We start from the raw sequence: 22,903 nt of genomic DNA, 5'->3' as shown, positions 1-22,903 counted from the left end.
TTGGTATCACTTGGAGCATATAAAATTGATACTGTAATAATTAACCTGGGATTGTTAAAGCTTAGGTACTCTTTAATCTTGTGTGAAAAGAAATAGTTTCTTTTATATTTTCTTCTGTGTGGGCCCATTTGAAGGTTAATTTTTTTCCTCGAGTTACCAGCTAGAAGCTTGTAAAATTTCCGACTCTAACCTAATAAAAGTCTACAGTTCATAATCATCTAGTTCCAAATGGGATATTTAGTTTGTTCATATAACTTCATACCCCTGTACCAAAGCTAGAATTTCCAAACCAATTTTCCATCCTTGCATGGCTACACCAGGAACAAGCTCTCGTACACCAAGCTTCTATGAGTTTTCTTTGCCTTCCCTAGCTGTGCAGTGCTGTAAGTAGCGAGTGTATTAGAGCATTTCTAGAAACCCAGGGGCTTGAGAGAGACTTTTTTTCATCTTGGTCGTTTTTTGGTGCAAAATGAGGTGGTTCCAATCTACATGACGTGCCATACCATCTAATTCATCTTCCAAATTTCCTGATGTCAGTATTGACAGCAGACAAAGTTTGTTGACTCGTGAAAGCCTGTAGGAAGAAAAAGAAGAAGGAAAAATATTATAATACAATTTCTTCATCTCTTATTGAACTAGCATAGTTAGTTATTAAACTCAGCTCGGTATAATAAATCAACCTAGTAAGTTAGAATAGATTTGTTTTTAAACTAGATTGAAAGCTTAGCATAGTCTATCATCGATTCCATTAACTTGATTGTTGGATCAACTCTCAGAATTCTTTTTAAAATTTTAGTTGATGTCATGTAGATAACATCCAATGGTGAACATCCAAATTGTCATTTATGTATAGTGAATTGCTTATGATCCACACCATTGAATGTGTTTTTTTCTCCAATTTTTTTTTCTTAGAAGAAAGGGGAAAAAACGCAAAGCTACATAGTCTTACATCAAGAAAATCTTCGTTACATGTGTGTATTCTAGCTACATGACATGTCTCTTCAAGTTGGTAATTGCCTGCAAGTCGTGACCCGTCATCATTTGTATGTGTCGGATTCTCTTTCTGACCAAATTAATAAAATCCCTTCACCCAATATTATAGTTTTGAAATCTGATCCGACCATCGATCCGATCAAGTAATTAGGTCATGGATATTGATCCGGATCAACTCAAAACAAAAAAACACACATAAACACACAAAAAAATCTCTCTTTTTTTTTTGCTGCAAAAGTTGAACTGCTCTGTTTTGATTCAAGCAAATAAATATTTACAAAGACAACCACTGTATAATATAAATAGCATTTCAGGAAAGTATAGAAATAATCCCAAACCACTAAGTCCTATAATGGCTACAAACTCAAATTTTCTATTTCCATAAGCACCCAAGCATATCTTAGCTTTTGAACTTACTGTCTCAACCGCGCTAAATTTCACATCCATTAGATAATAACAATGAAACACCAGAACAAATTCCACAAAACCACATATCAACAATTACTTCAAAAAGAAAAAACCTGAAAAAAGGACCGTGACCAAGGCACTTCAGTTGGCTTAGAAGAATGCTTGCTTCCTTCGCCGTGTTCATTTGGTTTCTTGTCTGTTTCTTTGCTCACACCACCGGACTTCACCTTGGCAGTATCCGGACCAGACAGGGTCTCAAGAGACAATGCATCTTGCAACTGGCGCTGGTTCTTTTGATCTAAATTAGAGTCAATTGTTACTCTCTCCGTGTCTCTGGTTTTCCATCTCTCCTTGACATCTTAGGACTTCAAGAAAACCAAAAATCATTTAGCTGGGTTTCAAAGAGAGAGCTGATTTTCTTTTTCATTAATTAGATTTGCAACTATCCCCAATATTGCTTCATTCTTCTTCAGTGTTTTGGCCTTTTAAAAGGCCAAAACGACGTCATTTAATGACTGCTAATATTAAAAAAAAAAATAGAGCGGGTCTCACCCGGGTTTGACCGGGTCCCGAGTCGACCAGCCAGATCGACCGGGTTTCACCGGGCCAACTTCCAAGCGGGTTTTTACCTCCACCCGGACCGGTCCCAGGCCCGGGTCCCGGGTCGACCCGCCGGGCTGGTCCGGATTTTAAAACTCTGACAAAAAGTCTTAAGCAAAAACAGAATTTAACCTATTAATGGGTCATGGCGGCTAAGACTAGACTAGATGACAAGCGCAAATCATGATAGGCTCAAGCAAGAGGAATCTATGAACTGACTCGAAACTAATGAAACTAATGAAATGTTACATTAACATTAGAAATGATTGAGTAAATCATTGTTGTTCGTGCAGGATGCGGATGTATGTTAAAGACAAGCTAGTACAGACTACTGAATCAAGAAGCATGTCTGAGAAAATCACATTAAAGTCTATAACTATTATACAACTTTGCAGTGGAAGAATGGCTGGTCTTAAATTGCAATCTAGTTAGTTGCAATCACTTGACTAATTCTTTAACTAATCACAGTAAGTGAAAGCAAGAGAGATACAAGCATTGATGAACACAGGCTTTGGGGGAGTTAGGCTTACATAATCTTCCAAGAATAACTTGTCAGCCTCTTATCGGAGAAATGGTTTCTATCGTTGACCATCTCATCTGCCCGACCAGCAAAGATCATCCAATACTATTGCTTCTGTGAATGCACAGTTGTCTCACAAATAAAGCTCCAGTGCCACTGATGATTGAAATTCTTTGATGGCTAGTTTTCCGGTTTTTGTAGATAGTAACCAATTTGGAACCGCTTATGTTTTGATTTTAGCTGCATCCTTTAAGCAATTCATTTTCTCAAGGGTCTACCACGGTCACATCTTCCTTTGAAGTAATTTTCCCCTTAATTTTGCAACTATTTGATCAAGAACCCCTTCATTTTCAATTAAATACTGTTCTGCTGCATGTTCATTGCTAAATACCTCTCTGCCAATAACATAGCTACTTCCTTCCTTCTTGATGAGACTCTGCTCACAAGCTAATTCCAAGACTTCAGATTCAAAGCAAAAGCCTCTCCCAAACTGTATCCCAATTTCAGCTTTTGTCATAGCAGGAGCCAATTTATTTTTCACGACTTGTGCACACACCCCAAGACCAGTAACCTGAATACATTGCATTATTTAACAAAATAAAACAGCAACAAGAACATGAAATACCCAAAATCAATCAGTTCAAGAAAACTAACAACAAAAGCTTTGATTGTTAAAAAGCTTAAGAATGAGCAATGATCTGACAAGAGGTAAATTAGAAAAGAAAAGAAGAAAGAAATTAAAGCAAGGAGCACAGATTAATCAATTAACATAAACAAGATCAAGGATAAATATGACTGAAAGTACGGTAATTCAAGCAGAATCTGAGACCATTATAGGCCAAGAACATCTTATTTGTCCATGTAAAAATTTATCACTTGTCTACAAAGCTTAGAAACTTCCCCACCAGACTTCAAGCAAAAATCAAACAAATATCCACATTAGGTTTTATGCAAAGAGCACATCTCTGAGGAACCTGACCATTATAATTTATTCAGCTTAATTGTTAGCAATTGCACTAAAGAATATACCTTGTCCCCAGTCTTGAGCAGTCCTGTTCTGATCATTCTCAAACGTACTGCCGAATAGAATTTCAAGGCATTTCCACCACAGGTGACCTCTTCTGCACGTCCTGATTTTAAACTTGTTCTAACCTGGAAAATAATATTCACCACAGGTGAATATTATTTTCTCCATAAGTTACTGTTTACAGCTTCCATACAAAATATTTGAAATATAACTACAAGTCTAGAACTCAACCTGATTAAGAAAAATAATAAGAGTTCGAGATTGGCACAATGAATAATTGATCTTCCTAAGTGCTTGGGTCATTAATCGTGATTGTATATCTTCAAAGGAGCCTCCCACCACAGTATCAATCTCACGTTGAGGAACAAGGGCGGCAACCTGCAAACAAAATGCATGGATCAGCATTAAGCATGATGAATGAGATAAGATCGCAAAAGAAGGATACTCTAAATCTATGAGTGTAATTTATAAAGAATCAAACCACCACAAAAAAGGTTATAATAATCATTGATAACAGGACAAGGTTATGGACACGCAGATATGTGGGTGTAGCTGTCCTCTTGAGAATTAATTACTTACACTATCAACCACGATCACATCTACAGACCCGCTTTTAGTCAGAGTGTTGACTACACTGAGCAAATTTTCAGCACAATCTGGACGTGAAATAAGAAGATTTTCTGTGTTTACGCCCATTGATTTAGCAAGTGAATGATCCATTGCATTCTCTACATCAAGAAATGCACAATATCCTGACAAAAAGACAATTCAATGAGCAAAGATGATCCTACACTTTTTATGGTCCAGATTTAAAGAGGATATAATTATTTTAGCCACATGGGTAAAAAAACGCATCTCAAAAAGGACAAATACAGGTCAGAAGAACATAACAAAATAAAAATTAGTAATAAGTTGCCAAATATCATTAGAAATAAAGAATCTTCGTACCAATTTTTCAGTACTAAGAATATTGCTAGCTTCTGGTGTATGACAGCAATATGCATAACTAATTTTTGCGTGCAAAGAAGTTTGCCTCTTTTATTTGGTCATCCTTTGTCAGACTGCCACGACCAAAGATAATGAAAAAGAGTATTTGCTTATTGCTTGTCCAATTTAAGTCTATAGGAGGTGGTGGTAAGTAAACGAGCAGGATCAGATCACCTAAGCATAAATATATCTTATCCCTTTTCTGCAATTATATATCTCTATATCTATCCATCCATGTGTTTGGGTGTGGTGGGAGTGTGTGGTGCGTATTATATGCAGAAGGAAACTATATCTATCTATTCATGTGCTTCGTTTGAGTTTAGGTGTGGGTGTGTAATCATATATCACACAGATAAACTCTGAAGTTATTTATTTTGGCACAAAAGAACATTTTCAGTAAACAGCGGTGTAATTAAGAAAATGTTTCAGCAAAAGTTTCAGAAAAGGAAGAAAAAAGGATTACGGGTTGACTGTAAGATTCAGGTAATTTGGCATACTGTAGCATCAACTAATCTTTCTGATAAAACTAAGTGAGCAGATTATAAAATCCCTCTACACAAACTTGAAGATTTTCATGGATAAAGTTAACAGCAGACTATGAAAAATCCCCAACAAAAACTTGAAACCAATATAAACCTATATCAAGTTATTACATGCACAGTGCGTTGCACAGTTGCAAGAAAAAGGAAAGTGGAATCCAGTGATTCCTATATAAAACAAAAATATGGAACAGTTCTATCGTTTCCTGTGTGCTGGGAATAAAAGACAAGGACAAAAAGGTCACTCTATGCCTTCCTAAAGAGCCTTGCTGGAAAAAGAAAATGCTACAAATTACAAATAAATACAGGTGACAGGCTATGCCAAGTGGAACAAAGGTAATGAATCCAGTGATCATTAAATAACAGGCAACAAGGAAAAAGTGTGTGAAATGGAGAGATACAAGATGACTTAATATAAGGACCGGTTTTCTTTCTTAACAAGGATTAATAACTGAAATTGGTTAATGAAATCTCAAGTAATCATATCAAAGTTCCAAAACCTATAAATATTTAGCATGGATTTTGCTATGTGGTGCTCCAATTAAAATCAATCTGAAGTTCTTGTAATCTATGTTATGTTACATGTCTGATATTCAAACTGCAATAATCAATTAAAAATAGAACCTGATTTCCTTGTTAAGGTCATGCATGCCTACTTTCATGAAATGTAAAACAGAAAGCATGAAAAATCTAGTAGCACACACCTCCAAGCTTTTGAGCTTCCTTGATAATGTGAAGTGCAATAGTTGTCTTGCCAGAAGCTTCTTGCCCATAGATTTCAACCATTCTTCCCTGCAGAGTGCAAGGCAGATTTCTAAGCAACGTTGTCCTGATGATTTTTCAAAATTCATGGATAAACTAAAAGGTTCACAATCAAAAAAGACATTATTGATGCACAAATGCTAAATGTGTAGCTTCATTTATTTTCACAACTGCAGTTTCCATCCAAACAATCACGAGTTCAGCACTGATAAGCATGCCATAATTAAGTTCCTTAGCGATTCATCACCATGGCCCCCACATAGAAGTAAGAGTCATATATCAAAGAATAACTAACAAGTCCCAAAAGCAACTGACACAGCAAAGGAATAGAATGCATAAACCTTTATGACAATCCAAAGAATATAAGATTGAACAAACATGGTAGACAAACATCTAATTATATATAACCCAATCACCTTCGGTAATCCACCAATTCCAAGTGCAAGATCAAGCTTCAACGAGCCTGTTGATATAATAGAAGCTCTTCGTGAGCTGAAAAACCGCTGCAATGACAGCATAGACTCTCTACCAAATTCACCAGCAAGCTGCGTGAGAGCCAAACGAAGCGCATTATCTTTCTGTTTCGCTTCACCCTCATCATGGAGTTCATCAGGTTCAAAATCTGAAACTTCACCAAGCAGTACGAAATCATTCTTAAATTTTCAAACTTCACCCAAATCATTCACACAACTCCAGCCAAATAATTTCCGCATTCATTTCTGCATGTGAATTTATAGATAATAGAAATTAGCAAAAAAAAAAAAAGCTGATTACCTACAGAAGAAAGAGTGTGATCATTCCTTCCAATAAATGTAACCGCATGTCTTCTTCCATTCTGCTAAAAAAAAAAATTGTCACCAGCAAAATATAAATGATTATAATAAAAACCCAGTTCAGAAAACACATTCAATTAGTAAAAGAAAGCAAATTCATTGATATTGAACAAAATCATGAGTATATATGATTGAATTCATTCTTGTGATAAACAAATAAAGCTACAATCTTTAAGATTGAAAAAAGAAATAGGAAGTGAGGGTACCTGAGAGAGAGTGCAAAGGCGAAATCTTGCCAGAGAATTGAAACGAATTGAAAGTGCCATTTTCGCCCCTTTGTTAGGGTTTTAGGGTTTACCAGTCTCTTTGATTTGGTTCAGATTTTAACCAGTGCTTGCTACTATTGTTTATTAAAAAAAATTATTCGTTTATTTTTCAGAGAAAAAAAAAGCGGGTATGCCGTTCTGTACTGTTGTTATCTTTTTGTTCATAAAACCTAGTAAACTAAATAAAATAAAATAAAATTACATTAAATTATTTGTTAATTACAAAAGCTAAATGAACGAGTGAATTTATTATAGCAGAGAGATCTTCAAGGATTGTAATAGTGTTTTATAGTGAATTTTATTTTGTTTTTTAGTTCTTAGTTTTTTTAATTTCCATTGCTCGACTTCTTTGTATTTGGTACTTTAATTGTGTGTTGATTTAAAATTATATTCGATGATTTATTTTGGTTGTTTTTATATAAGGATTTTATGATATTAAAAAAGAAATTTGTTACTTAATTAATATTTAGTTTGGTAAAATAAAATATTATTTTATTAATTTAAAATAATTAGAGTTTTGAGAAGATTTTCTAGCTTAAGAAATATTTAAGCTTCAACTATTATTATTATTATTATTATTTTGCTAGCATCATGTACTTAATTGAATATGAATTGAGAATATTTCCAACTTCTTTTTTTTTTTGTTTTAGTCCTTTGAATTTTTCTTATCATTTTTTTTAATCTGATTAATCCATATTGAATTTATTTAGAATTGAATCAATGGTTTGTTTTAGTAGCCTGGATATGAGGATCTTGCAATGTCAATAAGAAATTATAAGGTTTAAGTAATGCTTAATTTGATAAAAATAAATTAAATTTTACTAATTTAAAACAATTAATGCTTCACATATTAATTTTGAAACTGAAACAAATCTAGTTTTGCAAGATCAAGAACTAAAATGAAAAGGTAAGAAAATTGATTGGTGTTGTATCACACACATCATCACGTGAGAGAAGTTATTGTGGCAGCACTTGCAGCTTCCTCTAGTCTTAGAATCTTGCCTCCCTTAGTGGCGTTAGAAACAACTTGGTGAGGGTTTGTGTGGCAAGCAAGGCATGTTGACGGAAGAGCCACGATGGGCCTCTAGCTACCTTTTTTTTTTTTTGTACTCTCTTTTTTTTTTTTTTTTTGTCCTTCTCGATTTCTGAGTGCTCTCTCTCTCTCTTTAAAACAACAAGGTTACCTGTCATTTTGTTTTTATATGAAATTTGATATTTATTTTTTTATTGCTATTTATTTTATTTTAGGTATTTTTTAATTTTTTTTTTAAAATTTCATCATTCAATGTTGGGTTGGTTGGAATTGAATTTCGTGATTTTTTTTATTTGTCTTTTATGAGGTAATTACAATCTCATGTCCTGGATCATAAGTTTAGAAAGTTAATCCGAGTTAACTTTGGACTTTTTTCCTTGGGTCCTTTTTTATTTTTTTTATTTCATCCTTCTGTATCGAGTTAGTTGAAAATTGAGCTTTAAATTTTTTTATTTTCTGTCTATGAGGTTATCTCAGTTTCATGAACCGAGTCACAAGTTTCATGGGTTCACCCAGGTCATGAGTTTGGAAAGTTAACCCGAGTTGACTTTAGACTTTTTTACCTTGGGTTTTTTTAATTAATTTTTATTTATTTCATCTTTCTACATCATGTTAGTTGTGAATTAGGATTCATGATTATTTTTTTATTTCTTTTCTTTGAGATAATTATAGTCTTATGACCTAGTTCGTAGGTTTAGTGAGTTAACTTGAGAATTTTTTTTATCATTTTTTTCAATTTTATCATTCAACATTAAGTTGTTTTGAAATTTGGATTTTTAATTGTTTTTAATTTTTTTCTATTAAGTTATTCAATTCTCATGACTCGAGTTGTAGGGTTTGGTATGATACCCAAATTTACTAGGTTTTTTTTTTTTGTCTTTTTTGTTAATTGATTTATTTATTTTATTCTTCTACATTGAGTTGGTTGGGAATTAGGCTTTATGATTTATTTTTTTTAATTTGTTTCTATGGGGTTATCCAGTCTCCTGACCCGGTCACGAGTTTGGTAGGTTAACCCGAGTTGACTTTGTTTTTTTTTTTTTTTCAATTTCAACACTGGATTGATAAGGAATTGGGCTTCATGATTTTTTTTAATTTTCTTTCTACGAGGTTATCTCATTTTCATAACACAGGTCATAAGTTTAGCAAGTTAACATAAGTTGACTTTGGTTGTTTTTTTTTTGTCTTTTTTAAATTGAATGTTTTTTTATTTTTATTCTTTAATATTTTGTTGATTATTATCCCTTTATTATTCTTGGAGGAATTGAAAATATATTTTAGATATTATTTTATTAATTTTTTATTTTGTTATTAAGTAAGATCATAGAAATATTTTTAAAATATTGGTAAGTGTTTTTTTTTTTGTTGTTGCAGGTAATCATAATAATAATTATTATTATTATTATTATTATTATTATTTGATTGATTTATTATGGTTGTTTTTATTATATAATTAAATGAAGCAAGTTTATTGAGTCAAGTTAGGTCTATAAATTAAATCATGATTTTTTCTTACTTCTTTAAAACTTGATATATAACAGTGAAATATCTTTTAAAATTTAAAAAAAAATAATTTAAACCACTCTTCAATCTAACCTCCATTACTTATTGTGTAAAAAAGAGCATTCATTACTTTGTTTGAAACTTAAACTCTTTTTTTTTTTTTTTAATCTTTTGATTCAGTTCATTCGTGGTATAAATTCAAGTTTGCGTTCACGTCCACACACCATCAAGTAATTGCTCCCTATATTTCATATTTGGTGATCATTTGCTCTTATCATTATTTGATTCATTGACACAAAATCGTAGAAGTTGAGCTTTCTAAACTTCAATGAGATTCTGGTTGGGATGGTGCCCATGATCTTTAGCTTTCAAATGGAAATTTCTTGGAGTGTGCGTGGTTTTGATCTCCTCTCGCGTTTCTTTCTTCTCTTTTTTTCCTTTTTTCTTTCAGATATTTTAGATTCATTATGATTATATTTGTTTTTATATTTCAAAAACGCTTTTGAAAAAATTTAAATTTGTTTTTTCTTTACTTCAAATTATTATTGTTTTGGTGTTTTCATATCATTTTGATATACTGATGTCAAAAATAATTTTTAAAAAATAAAAAAACATTATTTTAATACATTTCTAAATGAAAAACACTTTAAAAAGCAACCGCAACTGCAATCACTCCCAAACACGCTCAATTTAGAAGTCATTTAACTTGCTTATAATGTGGAACATCTGTCTATTTGTCGGATTTGATCATGAATTGATCTAAAAAAATACTAGGTTATTATGTCATCGAAATATGCATGTAAATTATAAATAAAATATTTTTATTAAAACAATGTATTTTTTAATCTTTAATGTTTATCCGACTAGGTTTGCAATGAGTTTAACTAGATTAATTAAATTACTAAAACTTGATTGGGTTATCAGGGTTTTGCCAAATTAATTAGATCCCTAAAACGATGTCATGAAGTTTAGTTGAAGACGGACGATAAAGCTGGAAAAATAATAATTGGGGTCTGGCACTCCTCTAAGAAAAACACAGCGAGGGAGAGGACGAGAGAGACAGATCGATGGTGCCTAGGCTAGCTCCTTGTTCTTTTGTCCAGAGTTTTAAGAGCTAGATAAAAATATTATTGCTTAGTTACGAGAATATCTGTCATTTTTTAAGCCAAGGATCCTCTCTTAATCTCATATATATTCCCAATCAATATTGCTTTTAATACGTATCCAACCATTATATAATCAAAATTATTTGAAAGATTTATATTTTTGAAAAGGAAATTAATTTCCTTTTTCCGATATCCAGAACTCTTTCTTTCGCGGCTGATCATCATTAATGATAATCCTTCTTCTTCTTCTTTTCCAGGGAAGTCCTCAAACAGTTACAATTATGGAATTGATGTGTTGAATTTGCTGATATCACATGAATTATCTCGGTGGCATTTTCATTTGCATCAGTTTCTAGCAAGTGGGATGGTCAAGTATATAATACGTGGCAGCAATCAGCTATGGGTTTTAACTCTTTTGTAACCTTTGCTATGCAATGAATCTAGTAGTGGAACCCAACCACCTGAATGTGTTCCCTTCACCATGCCTTGCTCAGTGCAGGTTATCCTCTGTCAAAGGTATTCAACGCAACGATGTCCTATCTCCTTCACTTCTGTCCCTTAATTATCACAAGCATAATTTTGCTGACAAATTGCAACTAATTGAAATGTTTAATTATTTGACTGAAGATGTTCCATTTTGAATTTGAAGAAAAGTTAAAAGATGTCCAAATTCCAAAGGGAAAGAGATACCATTGAATATGGTTGGCACTGTTAGTGATACGACAATAATTTGCATGTTGCTTTCCATGGCTAGCTAAGAATTTGTACGTAGATAGCTATAGATCTTGGGCAATGACAGTTTCTTAATTTTTCCTGTTTTAGTTTAGAAGTTTTATTGTTCTTGACAAGAAGTTGTTTAATTATCAGCAGTCCCGATTTCTGGACACCTTCATCATTTGAACAGGTTGCTGAAGACGATTAACACGGCGCCATCCATTGGGAGTAGTAGTTAATTTTCTTAATATCCTCTTTTCGCAAATCACATCCACTCTACCAGGATAATCATGGCTTTAGATCAGGTGATGTTTACCGAGCATTAAAACTAGGAGTCTTTATTAAGAAAGAAAAGAAGATTTTCCTTGAGCTATACAAGAAAAAAAAACTAATTAATATAATATTGTACTGTGTGTCTTCCTCAACGTTCAGCAGAATGAGTTTTCACTTTTATCGACAAAGACAGTACAGTAGACGGCAGATTGCATGGAGGAGGATTCGACACCCAGTCGATAGGGAAACTGTCGTTAGAGCTCTTGTAACCACTGAAATGTTGCCACATTGCCTGTAACCTCATCATTCTGCTCTCCATATTTTACCAGGGAAGCAATTGGAGTGTCGACAACGAGGCTACTATGGCTAGCTACGATCTTAGCTTGAGCACCACGAGTTCCTCACTATGTTTCCAAGGTCACTGAAACACTGACAATGGGGACAGCTTATTAGGCACCACAGAAACAGAGATAGTAACAGGGACAAGACAAAATGGACATGCATGAGGAGGACGGACGCAGGATTGTTGGTAGCATGGTCAGACTTAGGGTAATTTTTTTCTAACCCTCTTCCTGGTTTCCCAACGTGTTTTTGGGTGACCTCACACCCTAGCCACTCCTTTACTGGTCTATTTGGTTTTTAGTATATTTTTTAAAAAACTATTGAAAAAATAACATAATTAAATTTTTTGATAAAATAAAATAGTTTTTTAAATGTCATGATTTTTACTATAACTTGTGATATTCAGAATAAAAATATTAAATAAGTATAGAGATGAGAGAAGGAAGAAAGATAAATAAAAATAAATCCCGGAAATTACATCAATCGATTATGATACCATCAATATCATTAAAAAAAATCATGAATATACGAGTGCGCGCCCCACCTCTTAACATAAAGTGTTTTCTGATATTATTTTAACATGCTTGGCCTAACTTGGTCTCTCTATTATAGTGGTCGGTCTCCTATCAGAGAGCATTTGATCAACACTCAAATCATTTCTCGTTTAGGTGTCAAAATTGATTGCTTTGTATTTCATTTTATGTGCTGATCATATCGTCAGTGTAAATTTTCAGACCAAATCATAGAACTTGAGAATGTTTTAGCATTTTTTCTCCTGTATGGTGAGCAACAAAATTTATGCCACGATCACAAAATTGATGACTACTTTTGGCTCTACTTGGAGAAGCTATGGATTAATGGTGTGCCGTGCCTCATCATTACACCATGGAACTAATTAGAGACACAAAACCTAGTTGAATTTATACTTTATTAAGAAAGAACAAAACTAATGACATCTTCTTCTGTTAATCTAGGACACCTGCATTAGTACTTTGGTGCTAGGTACCCTAGATCTAGCCTATATGGATTACATGTATGGACGAAGAATATCTGTCCTGTCGATAATCTGTTCTTACCTTGTTTGATGACACAGCAAATTCAATGAGCACATGCACTAGCTGCTTTCTCTACACTTATTTCTAACAGTGAATTAAAAACCCCACTTGCATGATCCTAATTAGTGGCAGATCTTGACAGCTTAGAGAATTAGGAAGAAATTCTCTGGTCATCAATGATCGATGCGCACGAGATTCACTGATTAAGTAAGAAATTCTAACCTTGTTAAGAAGGTCAAAGAAGTGGGAAATGAAAATGCCCGAAACAGGAAGAGAAAGATGCACCACCTAGAATAGATTATTAAATGAGAAATTAATTCCGTAATCTTCCAATCACTCTCGGTGTGTGTTTATATACTCACACACACTATACTACACTACAGAAAAAATAAATAAATGTAATAAAAAATTGTTCAACCATGAAAACCAAAACGTCAATCTTAAAATTTTCTAATTCAACTTCTTATCTAATCCAATCCGGGTTTAAAATTAAATAGTAAATAAAAAGTTATATCTAGTTAACTCAATTACTTCATAGATCACATGAATGATTAATAAAAATATATTTGAGAACAAATTAAAAAAAAAGCTTTTTAAATATTCAAAATAAACAGTAAAGGAGATGGTGGGTCAGCGAAACTCTTTACGGAGAATATAATATATTCACATCATAAAAGGAACTCAAATATTGTGACATAAAGACTAATTAAAAAATACTAATTAAGGAATATTTAGACCCTAGATTTATAATGAATTGAGAAGGAGAGTGAAAAAAAATGGTAAAGTAAATTTTAAGTACAACTAAATCTGGGGCGGGCACTTGTTATTGTTCCACCTTTGTTGGCATTATTTCTACTTTTGAAGAGAAATGTTTCACCTTTTATATATGATGACATTTCCATGGACAGCCAGTGTTTGTATATATGCATTGAGTGCAGCAGTACTGGACACAGAAAATAAAAGACCAAAAAGATAGTTACAAAACAAGGTTTTTGACCTAACTGGTTCCATGCACATGTTATTGTACTACATATTGAATTATTTCCACTTCTAAACAAATTTATATATATTACCCTTTTCATGATGTTCGATCGGCTCTTAGATATTAATTATGAAGCCATTATATATTTGCATGAATATTATATATACAATAAAATCAAGATATAATTACAAAAACTAAATTTTACTTTCTCTCGTCTCTATTTTAATAAATTACACTTTAAATTAATGTTATAAAAAGGTAGAGAAACAAGTATGCATTGCTTCCAAACCGCTGCAAAAATGGAAATCACTGCTCATCAAAATTATGGGCTTAATCATCCATGTTAATACCTACTGATACACGTAATATGTACGGATATTGGTTATTCATGGTTTCATACATGCGATAAACACATATATCTTGCGATGAAATTGTAGCTTCATGATCCATGTCCTAGCTATATATATATATACACAGAGAGAGACTAGCTCTTTACAGAACAACTGGAAACTGAAATAAAAGAAAACAAATCAGGGAAAAAGATGCAAATTAACGAGGGAAATATTGGAAGGCAAGACGCACGTAGTGTGAAGGGTGGAATTACAACCAATTTGCAAGTCACCCTAGGAAATGCTTTCAGAGGGAAGAAGAATTATATTTACTTACTACACCAAGTTGTAATCACTAACAGCAATAATTGGGCAACAAGCACTTACCAAGACAAACAAGAAATGATAGGTAGTCAAGCATGGAGGCTATGAATATATATTTCATCTTTTGCACGAATGATATTGGTGACAAGCATCTGTTTTTTCTCTCCAAAAGAGCTGCTGAATTCAAATGGATGCTTATTAGGTCGTCAATAGGAGAAGTAAATGGAGCAATAACTTCAATAATAGTAGTTTGTTGGGCACAAAAGGAAATAAATATACAAATATTAAGAGATGGGAACCATTCTAGCTAGGGATGTCGCCCCAGTGCTGGGATCCAAGACTCCAACCTAAGCTAGCTTTATAGCTAGGTTGACCTTTTTGGTGTTTCCCGCATTCAAACTGTCACCCTCAAGTTCACACTTTCTCCCCTTTCCTCTGCATTTATCCACACAGAACTACGAACCCCCCAGGCCCCTACACGCCCAGCTATGAAGACAGTACTCTGTGACCCACAACACCCCAGCGAGCACACGAAGCTTGACTGGTGTCTGACCTTAAATTGGCCTCCCATGGCAGGGAGGGGAGAAAGGGAAAGAGGTGAGGTGAATAGAGAGCAAACAAAATCATATATAGCCCAGGACAAGACACTTACTTTCAATGTAATTGGTGAAATACCTTACTGCCTGACCTAAGTGATAGTGATAGTCCCACCTTTTTCCTCAAATCATCATAAAAACAAAACAAACAAACAAAAAAAAAATTCATAGACACCATCATGTGCATCTATAGTTAACATTTAGAACCCTATATAAGTATTCAATCAAGAGAAGAATCCCTAAACTAATGCATCTTGATCTGCTGGTGTTCATTTTAAGGTAGAAACCTCAATATCCATGCTCACCAAGAGTGTAGTATGGTGAAGCTGGCTCAAAACAAATACTGACAAAATGATACAAATGCAATACAAAAAATGGGGTTCTTCCTCATAAAGATTCAAGGGGAAAGAACCCATAAATGAAGTTTAAATTCAAATTAAGTACCACAATTTCAACTATTTTGGTGAAGCTTACTGGGAAGGAAAAAGAAGCCACCGGACAGTCATATAATTGCATTTCAAATTTGGGTCATGTCTCATCAAGACACCGGAAATTTTGGAAAAAAATAAGAACATATGATTTAAGATTAAATTCGAAGGACACCAAGACCACCTAAACCAACGTTAATGTTGTGTTTTTTTTTTTTTAATCAATAATGCCCCCACAAGAACATGGTAAATTGCCGTTTGGATTTCATATGTAACAGGCTGGCCGTACTCAAGAGAGCAACCATTTTTGTTACATATGCTTTGTCTTAAAGACATTGATTTCACCAAATGTTCAAAACAACGCTGGTTTGGATCCTAGAACCCTGCACTGCCAAAAAAGTTTATCAGCAAGCAGCAGCTCATGAACATCACGTGACCATGGACCCATATTTGACCACTTAGCTCTTACAGGATACAACCTAGTAGGGGCCGGCCCGTCGATGCCAGGAATTCAATCCTAATCTGACAAAAATGAGAACACAACTCATTGAATTGCTTGAGCACAAGAAAAAAAAAGTTCAAGGAAAGACAGTGGATGATAGAGAATCAGCTTGACGTATTGAGGTAGGAAGAAAGCATCATTGTTCTAAGTAGTGATAGCGTATCACTAAAAGGATTAGAGAGGAGGAAAGTGGAAATTGCGGTTGTGAGACTGGAAAATGGCAAGCATTTAGAGAAGCTTTTTTTTCACTTTCTTGTGACTTCTATCTACGACTCCCTTTGGAAGCCAAAAAGGGGAGCCTAAGAAAATATTCCTGAACACACATCTAAGACAAAGTTTGGACAGTTCATATACGGGGGGTTATCCCTGAATATCTGGCTCTATTTTGACTGTGCCGCCCAAACCTTCCCTTTAAATTGTCTTCTCCACCTTTCATTTCCATAAGCTCTTCTGCACCTCTCCTTCTGCTATTTCTCACAGGTAGCAACATACACAATCTCTCTCCTTCCTTCCCTTTCTCGCACAGAACAAATGGGATCACCATCTTCTGCTTCTAGAAGACAGAACAACCTTCTATTCCTTGTATTTATTATGATCCTTTTCTTTTACTCAATACCAGATAAAATCAATCTTTGTTCCAACCAATCTTCTGTCAGCCCAAGTGTGATTCCATATAAGAGCTCCTCCAACATCTCTTCATTGGAAACACTAAAGCTAGATGGCTACTTCAGCTTTGACAATATCGACTACGCAGCCAAGGACTTTGGCAACATGTATCATTTCCTACCATCGGCAGTTCTACATCCAAAATCAGTTTCTGATATTTCCAACACTATAAAGCATATTTTCAAAATGGGTTCCACTTCGCAGCTAACCGTTGCTGCTAGAGGCCACAGTCACTCCCTTCAAGGTCAGGCACAAGCTCATCAAGGTATAGTAATCAACATGGAATCACTTCAGGGACCAGAGATGCAAGTTCACACCGGAGAGCTGCCTTATGTGGATGCATCAGGTAGTGAGTTGTGGATTAATATTCTACATGAGACTCTTAAATACGGGCTTGCACCAAAGTCTTGGACGGACTACCTTCATCTCACCGTTGGAGGCACCTTATCAAATGCCGGAATTAGTGGACAGGCATTCAAACATGGACCACAGATTAACAACATTTACCAATTGGAGGTTGTCACAGGTATGTTTACACATGCCCGGATTCCGCAATGCATAAATTTTCAGACAAGGTTGGCCCAAGATCACAGTACAAGATATAGAAATAGTCACTTCAGCATGACAGGGAGAATAATCCTGTGATATTATTACTTAAATTTTTATACAAGCACAACTTTACCCCGCCACACAAGTAGCTGGAATTAAGTTTAGATTTTCGATTACATTTAGCCTAGAGAAAAAGTAGCATGGAAAGAATGCACCCTAAAGAATAATGAAATTCACAGCCAGTCTAGCTAACTTGAAATTGTGATTGAATTATTTAAAGCTGAGAAACGCATAACTGAATCTAACATGATGCTCTGGGTGCAGGCAAGGGAGAAGCAGTTACCTGTTCAGAGAATAAGAACGCGGATCTCTTTTATGGTGTTCTTGGAGGACTTGGGCAGTTTGGTATCATCACTAGAGCGAGAATATCTCTTGAACCGGCACCAAAGATGGTAAAAATTACGTTCAGCATCTCTAGGCAGTCGTATAATGTCACAAGAAATATCCAGAACGTAATTTATTGCTTTTGACAGGTGAAATGGATCAGAGCACTATATGACGAATTCTCTAAATTTTCCAGTGACCAAGAACATTTAATATCCAAGAATTCCTTCGACTACATCGAAGGGCTTGTAATAATAAACAGAACTGGTCTTCTCAACAACTGGAGATCCTCCTTCAAGCCAAAAGACCCTCTTCAAGCCAGTCAATTTATTTCAGAAGGAAAAACTCTTTACTGTCTGGAAATTGCCAAATACTTCAACCCAAACGAGTCTGATGCGATGAATCAGGTAAGACTTGCGAAGAGAACACAGCAAAACACTTCTCAGGAGCCCAACATAGATTTCACTTTATTGATGCGCCCTTGCTCCTAACCTTGTTTTCTCTCATGCAGGAAACTGAGAGCCTATTGTCAGAACTGAGTTATATTCCATCCACACTCTTTCTGTCAGAAGTTTCTTATGTGGAATTCCTGGACAGAGTCCACCTGTCTGAAATCAAACTCCGAGCAAAAGGTTTATGGGACATTCCTCACCCATGGCTGAATCTTCTAATCCCAAAAAACAAAATTTTTGAATTTGCTCAAGAGGTCTTTGGAAATATTCTTACAGACAGCAGCAATGGTCCCATCCTCATCTATCCGGTCAATAAGTCCAAGTACTGTCATACCTAAAAAGAGAAAAACCTATTAAATTCCCTCACGAATTTCAAATTCTATGTTATCGACCTGATTGTTCCTTCACATTGCAGGTGGGATAACCGAACATCCTTAATCACCCCAGAAGAAGATACTTTCTACCTAGTGGCGTTCTTATCCTCTGCAATGCCATCTTCCACAGGACGAGATGGCTTGTTTCACATTTTAGCTCAAAACCAAAGAATTCTAGGTTTCTGTTCCTCGACTAGTCTTGGGGCCAAGCAATATTTGCCTCATTACAGCACCCAGGAAGAATGGCAAACTCATTTTGGTCCGAAGTGGGAAGTTTTTGTACTAAGGAAATCAACTTATGACCCAATGGCAATCCTAGCTCCTGGCCAACGAATCTTCAGGAGGAAATAGCATCCACATGATGCTGGCCTCTCGTTCAAGATAAATATCAGGAAAAGGTTCCTTAAGGCAAATATGGACCCATAAATGCCCACGACTGTAAATTACTAATATTACAAGCTCTGATAGAAAGTTGGGTTTCCATGACAATCGTCAGCATAATAGAGAGCAAGAGTCAGCAGGCTACATAACTTTTTTGTTAAAAACATGAAGATTTTAAGGAGGTAATTCTGTAGAGAGGGCTTCTAGTATTAAGTCAGGATGATTTTAAACATATCATGAAATTAAATTTCTTTTATTTCTTCGAGCAAGGCGAAAGCATCTGTTTCTAACACATTCATGCCAAATCATGCATACAGAAACATGAAATTAATAATTTATCCAAACCACAGAGTTACATGTTAAGCATACCACAACATGTCAGAGGCCATAAACACCTGAAAAAGACTGTCCATGGCAACTAGGTCTCAAGGATTAACAAAAGAGCTACTTCCTTTCTGTTGCTTCTGTCCAGCCAAGGCCTGGTCTGTGTATTTCTCCCTGAGGCTCTTCATAGTTTCTAGCATCAAGGATTGTTGCTTCAAAGTCAGTTGAATCACTTGCAACAGGAAGAAAGCTACCTATATCATCTCTAGCTCCAAAGCCACCAGCCCGTATAATATCATCTTGTGTTATGGAAGCCTCCATGTTTACTTCCCCAGATCTGTTCTCATCCATAGGAGAATTTGGAGAAGCAAGTTCCAGCACTCTCCAATCAACCAAGTTAACTTTCCTGTTATCTACTGGAGTACTTGGACCAGGTCTTGGAATATCTTTCACATCATTCTTGGAACAATTGGATTTGGCAGCTTCATCCCTTGTTCTGTTTTCATCAGTATCTGGGGCATCCAGCAACAAGATTACAAACTGACAAAGGAAGCCAGCATTTGCATGGGATACGTTTTCATCAAAAAGAAATGGAATGAGTAAAAACTGGCTTGTTTATCACAATTGAAAGATAAATTTAAATTGAGTCTCATAATAAACTTCAGTAATATATAGAAGTGAGATTTCAATATCGTAGTCTATTCAGGTCACAAACAAAAACTCTTGAGCATCCATATCTCAAGATTATGGTTTCTCCAGACATACAATCAAAATGAAAAAATTTAAGAGTTCAAAAACCTCAACAAATCTGAGCTTGATTTGAGCACTTCATGTTCTCGTTGAGGACAATGTTCATATGGGAAAATCATAAAATACTGATAAATAAAAGTAACATTCTGCTTATTGGTTGTTTCAGCTATGTATAGGATGTTACGTCTAACATTACTATGTAAGGAAATTATGAGATGTTACTTCTAACATTAGTTATCTATCCATGTAAAGAAAACAGTTCCCGACATATGATTTCTATAGAAGCTGAAATGAAGGATTTGTCCCAAAGGTTGGCAAGAAAACAAATAATTTAGGGAGTGCCCTTGTGCTGGTAGATGCTTTCCAAAGACCCTGTTATTCAAAATCTAGGTGTAGGATCTTGTAATCGCATCCCACACACATATGCAGGAAAAATAAAACGAAATAAAATAAGAACCCAAGTCATTCAATCTCTCCAAAAAAATTATGTCAGCACCTGTTTGTTAGGACTCCTCCAGGACCTATAATACCAGAATTAGATTTGACAAGTCAATTCCAAATATCCAGCATATCAGGCTTGACTCGTATAGAAGGCTATTGGCTACATTATTAAACTTAAAAACATTTCTACCATGTAAGCAACCAACCTAGCTTGTCTTCTAATTGGAAGGCTCTGTTGAACTTTTCATATCTATCTGCATTAAGTTTAAAGGCCTTCTTTAGTGGAAGAAATAGTATTGTCCTAAGAATGATGTTACAATTCAGATAGCAGAAAGAGAAAAACATTGAGAATGATTTACTCATTTTGATGTTAAATTGCAACATACCTTAACAAAATATATTTATGGAAGTCATCATTAGGGCATCGACACATCAATATAAGAGTGACATCTATTATGATCTAGTTTGATAATTTTGGCTGAAATGGGAGCTATCACAATCCACCAAAAGATTCAGGAGGCACTGTCACTTCAAAAGAAACTTTAAAATCAGCACTGTGTGTGCATGTTCTAATATTAATTTTTTAGTAGACAATATTGTGTTTTAAAAATTAATGGCACATTGTTGATTTTTCACTTCCCCAAATATTAAGATTGCCAATTCTGCTTTCATTGTGAAGCATGCTACTGCTAGAAATGCATTCATACAAAGGTCTGCTTCTGTAACATAAACCTCCTTTCACAAACATCTACCCAGTCTCATGATGACAATTGTCAAAATGAAAGGAGGGGTTTCACGCGAAAAATAGGATTATAAACGCTTCTAAACAACAATTCTATCACAATCCACCAAAAGATTCAGGAGGAAAGGGCCATAAAGATCATGCACTTTCATACTTAAAGAATCAATAACAAAAAGCAGGCTGAGCATAGCACCTCGCAGTAGTCCACTAAATTATATTATAAGTTTAATTGTTATGAGTATGAATTCAATTTCCAGTCCCTTGTTTATGCAGATCAAAATAAGAAACAATTTTGTAACATGAAATACTCAAAAGACTGCCTACAGGCCCAAATTGATTTGGAATCTCCCAAGGCATGAGAAATAACTAACACACCAAACTGCAGAGCTACAGTCTAACTGAAGAAGTGATACACAAGATCATACCATGGAAAGCCTCAGCCGACTTGTGATCCATGGTGTATAAAAACTTCACCCAAATGGTTCTCGTGCATATAAGATCCTCCGCGATCCTCTCAAAAAATTCTATTAAAACAATAGCTACTGTAAGATTCCATGTACGATATACACAGTGGCTGATAAATAAATTTTACCACTAAACATGGAGCATAGAGAGAAACTTGACAAAATCTGAAAAAAAAAAAGCAATAAAAACAACTAGAGAAAAACATCCGTTCTTAGACACAAAGATACCGGTAGCTTCCATGCATTTGAAAAGTAAAATGTATTCAAATATTTCATTGTCAAAAAAAAGTCGTCTGAGACTGCTTTGAAGCTTGAAGAGAATGGTTTCTTGATCATGACGAACTCTAATCATGATTCCACATTCACAACACACGATTTGGCGGCCATGCTCCTAAAAGCATATCCAACCTTAATAAGACAACATTTGTTGGAGCAAACAAGTTGATAACAGAAATTGATGCAGAGCAAGTGAACGGAATTTACTCCCTCCTCAAAAAAATGAAAATTTGAATAAAAGCTAAAAGCAGAAAGCGCAAAGCATTGCTGGATTGGCACTACACTGAAAAGGATTTAGCAGTAATTACAGGCAAATAATCATTAATATTTTTCTATCATTTCATTTACAACCTCTGAAGTTTGAGCTAATCCCACCTCCTGAATCCCTAATTTCCAGCATTAACAATTTAAAACACTTGAATTTGAATGTTTAAAGGCTGGTCCTAATCCATTATAAACAATCGAGCATCATAAAAAAAAAAAAACCTATCAACACTATCAGCATCTACGACATTACATGTAAGGAAAAAAAACAGAAAAGAAAATCAACGATGACATATCGCGAAACGGAAATTTAAGACCGAGAAAGCACAAGAAACGACAACACTCGAATTTCTTTTTGTTTATTTATTTATAATAAGGAAAAAGAGAGGGGAAAAAAGAGTGGGAATAACTATGGTTTTTCAAGTTCCAGGGTTTAAAAAGGAGAAATGATGATGGAGTTTACCTGGTGAGGGAAGAGAAAGGAAAGGAAGAGAAGAGTCCTTTTGCTTTGCTTTACTGTGTGCGGTGCTGTGTTTGTTTTGCCACTTTTGCGTTTTGTTTGTTTGTGCTGGAAGTTAGTGTTATTAATAAAGTATTGTGCCTAGCTGACTTGGATTTTAGATTTTACTAGGTTTACATTTCGCGTCGAATTGAGATAGAGTTATCGGACCTCGTTAATTTAATAAATTAATTCATAATTAGATTAAAATCTAA

General features: G+C 34.7%; 3 protein-coding genes across 9 annotated transcripts; 1 reads left to right on the top strand and 2 right to left on the bottom strand.

The window, feature by feature from the left end:
* Positions 1-1,266: 1,266 nt before the first annotated feature.
* On the bottom strand, positions 1,267-7,062 carry LOC7473604 (DNA repair protein recA homolog 2, mitochondrial). 6 transcript variants are annotated; one of them, XR_002982285.2, is made up of 9 exons: positions 6,876-7,061; positions 6,611-6,674; positions 6,253-6,464; positions 5,779-5,866; positions 4,128-4,300; positions 3,780-3,926; positions 3,551-3,673; positions 2,532-3,092; positions 1,267-1,766 (listed from the first exon to the last, which is right to left on the bottom strand). XR_002982285.2 is itself a non-coding variant. In XM_002307981.4 (8 exons), exons 1-8 carry the CDS (start codon positions 6,933-6,935, stop codon positions 2,805-2,807), a joined length of 1,149 nt encoding a protein of 382 aa, XP_002308017.3. In that variant the 5' UTR covers positions 6,936-7,062; the 3' UTR covers positions 2,210-2,804. The 6 variants fall into 6 exon arrangements, 5 of the variants coding, with proteins under 5 accessions (XP_002308017.3, XP_024458615.1, XP_024458617.1 ...); XM_002307981.4 differs by lacking the exon at positions 1,267-1,766 and having other exon boundaries at positions 2,210-3,092; positions 6,253-6,458; positions 6,876-7,062; XM_024602847.2 differs by lacking the exon at positions 1,267-1,766 and having other exon boundaries at positions 2,210-3,092.
* A 9,113-nt stretch (positions 7,063-16,175) lies between these two features.
* On the top strand, positions 16,176-19,109 carry LOC7496121 (cytokinin dehydrogenase 1). The gene is made up of 5 exons (XM_002308894.4): positions 16,176-17,314; positions 17,662-17,789; positions 17,871-18,128; positions 18,233-18,495; positions 18,589-19,109. The coding sequence occupies exons 1-5, from the start codon at positions 16,654-16,656 to the stop codon at positions 18,896-18,898; spliced, it is 1,620 nt and encodes a 539-aa protein (XP_002308930.4). The 5' UTR covers positions 16,176-16,653; the 3' UTR covers positions 18,899-19,109.
* Positions 19,110-19,160: 51 nt separating this feature from the next.
* LOC7473603 (uncharacterized) lies at positions 19,161-22,762 on the bottom strand. Of its 2 annotated transcripts, XM_024602874.2 has the most exons (4): positions 22,653-22,762; positions 21,611-21,709; positions 20,650-20,697; positions 19,161-19,764 (listed from the first exon to the last, which is right to left on the bottom strand). In XM_024602874.2, exons 2-4 carry the CDS (start codon positions 21,639-21,641, stop codon positions 19,373-19,375), a joined length of 471 nt encoding a protein of 156 aa, XP_024458642.2. In that variant the 5' UTR covers positions 21,642-21,709; positions 22,653-22,762; the 3' UTR covers positions 19,161-19,372. The 2 variants fall into 2 exon arrangements, with proteins under 2 accessions (XP_024458642.2, XP_052309700.1); XM_052453740.1 differs by lacking the exon at positions 20,650-20,697 and having other exon boundaries at positions 19,161-19,792; positions 22,653-22,714.
* Between the last annotated feature and the right edge of the window lie 141 nt (positions 22,763-22,903).

This window comes from Populus trichocarpa, chromosome 6 (assembly GCF_000002775.5).
Source record: "Populus trichocarpa isolate Nisqually-1 chromosome 6, P.trichocarpa_v4.1, whole genome shotgun sequence".
NCBI lineage: Eukaryota > Viridiplantae > Streptophyta > Magnoliopsida > Malpighiales > Salicaceae > Populus > Populus trichocarpa.
This window is presented reverse-complemented; position numbering and strand designations above follow the sequence as displayed.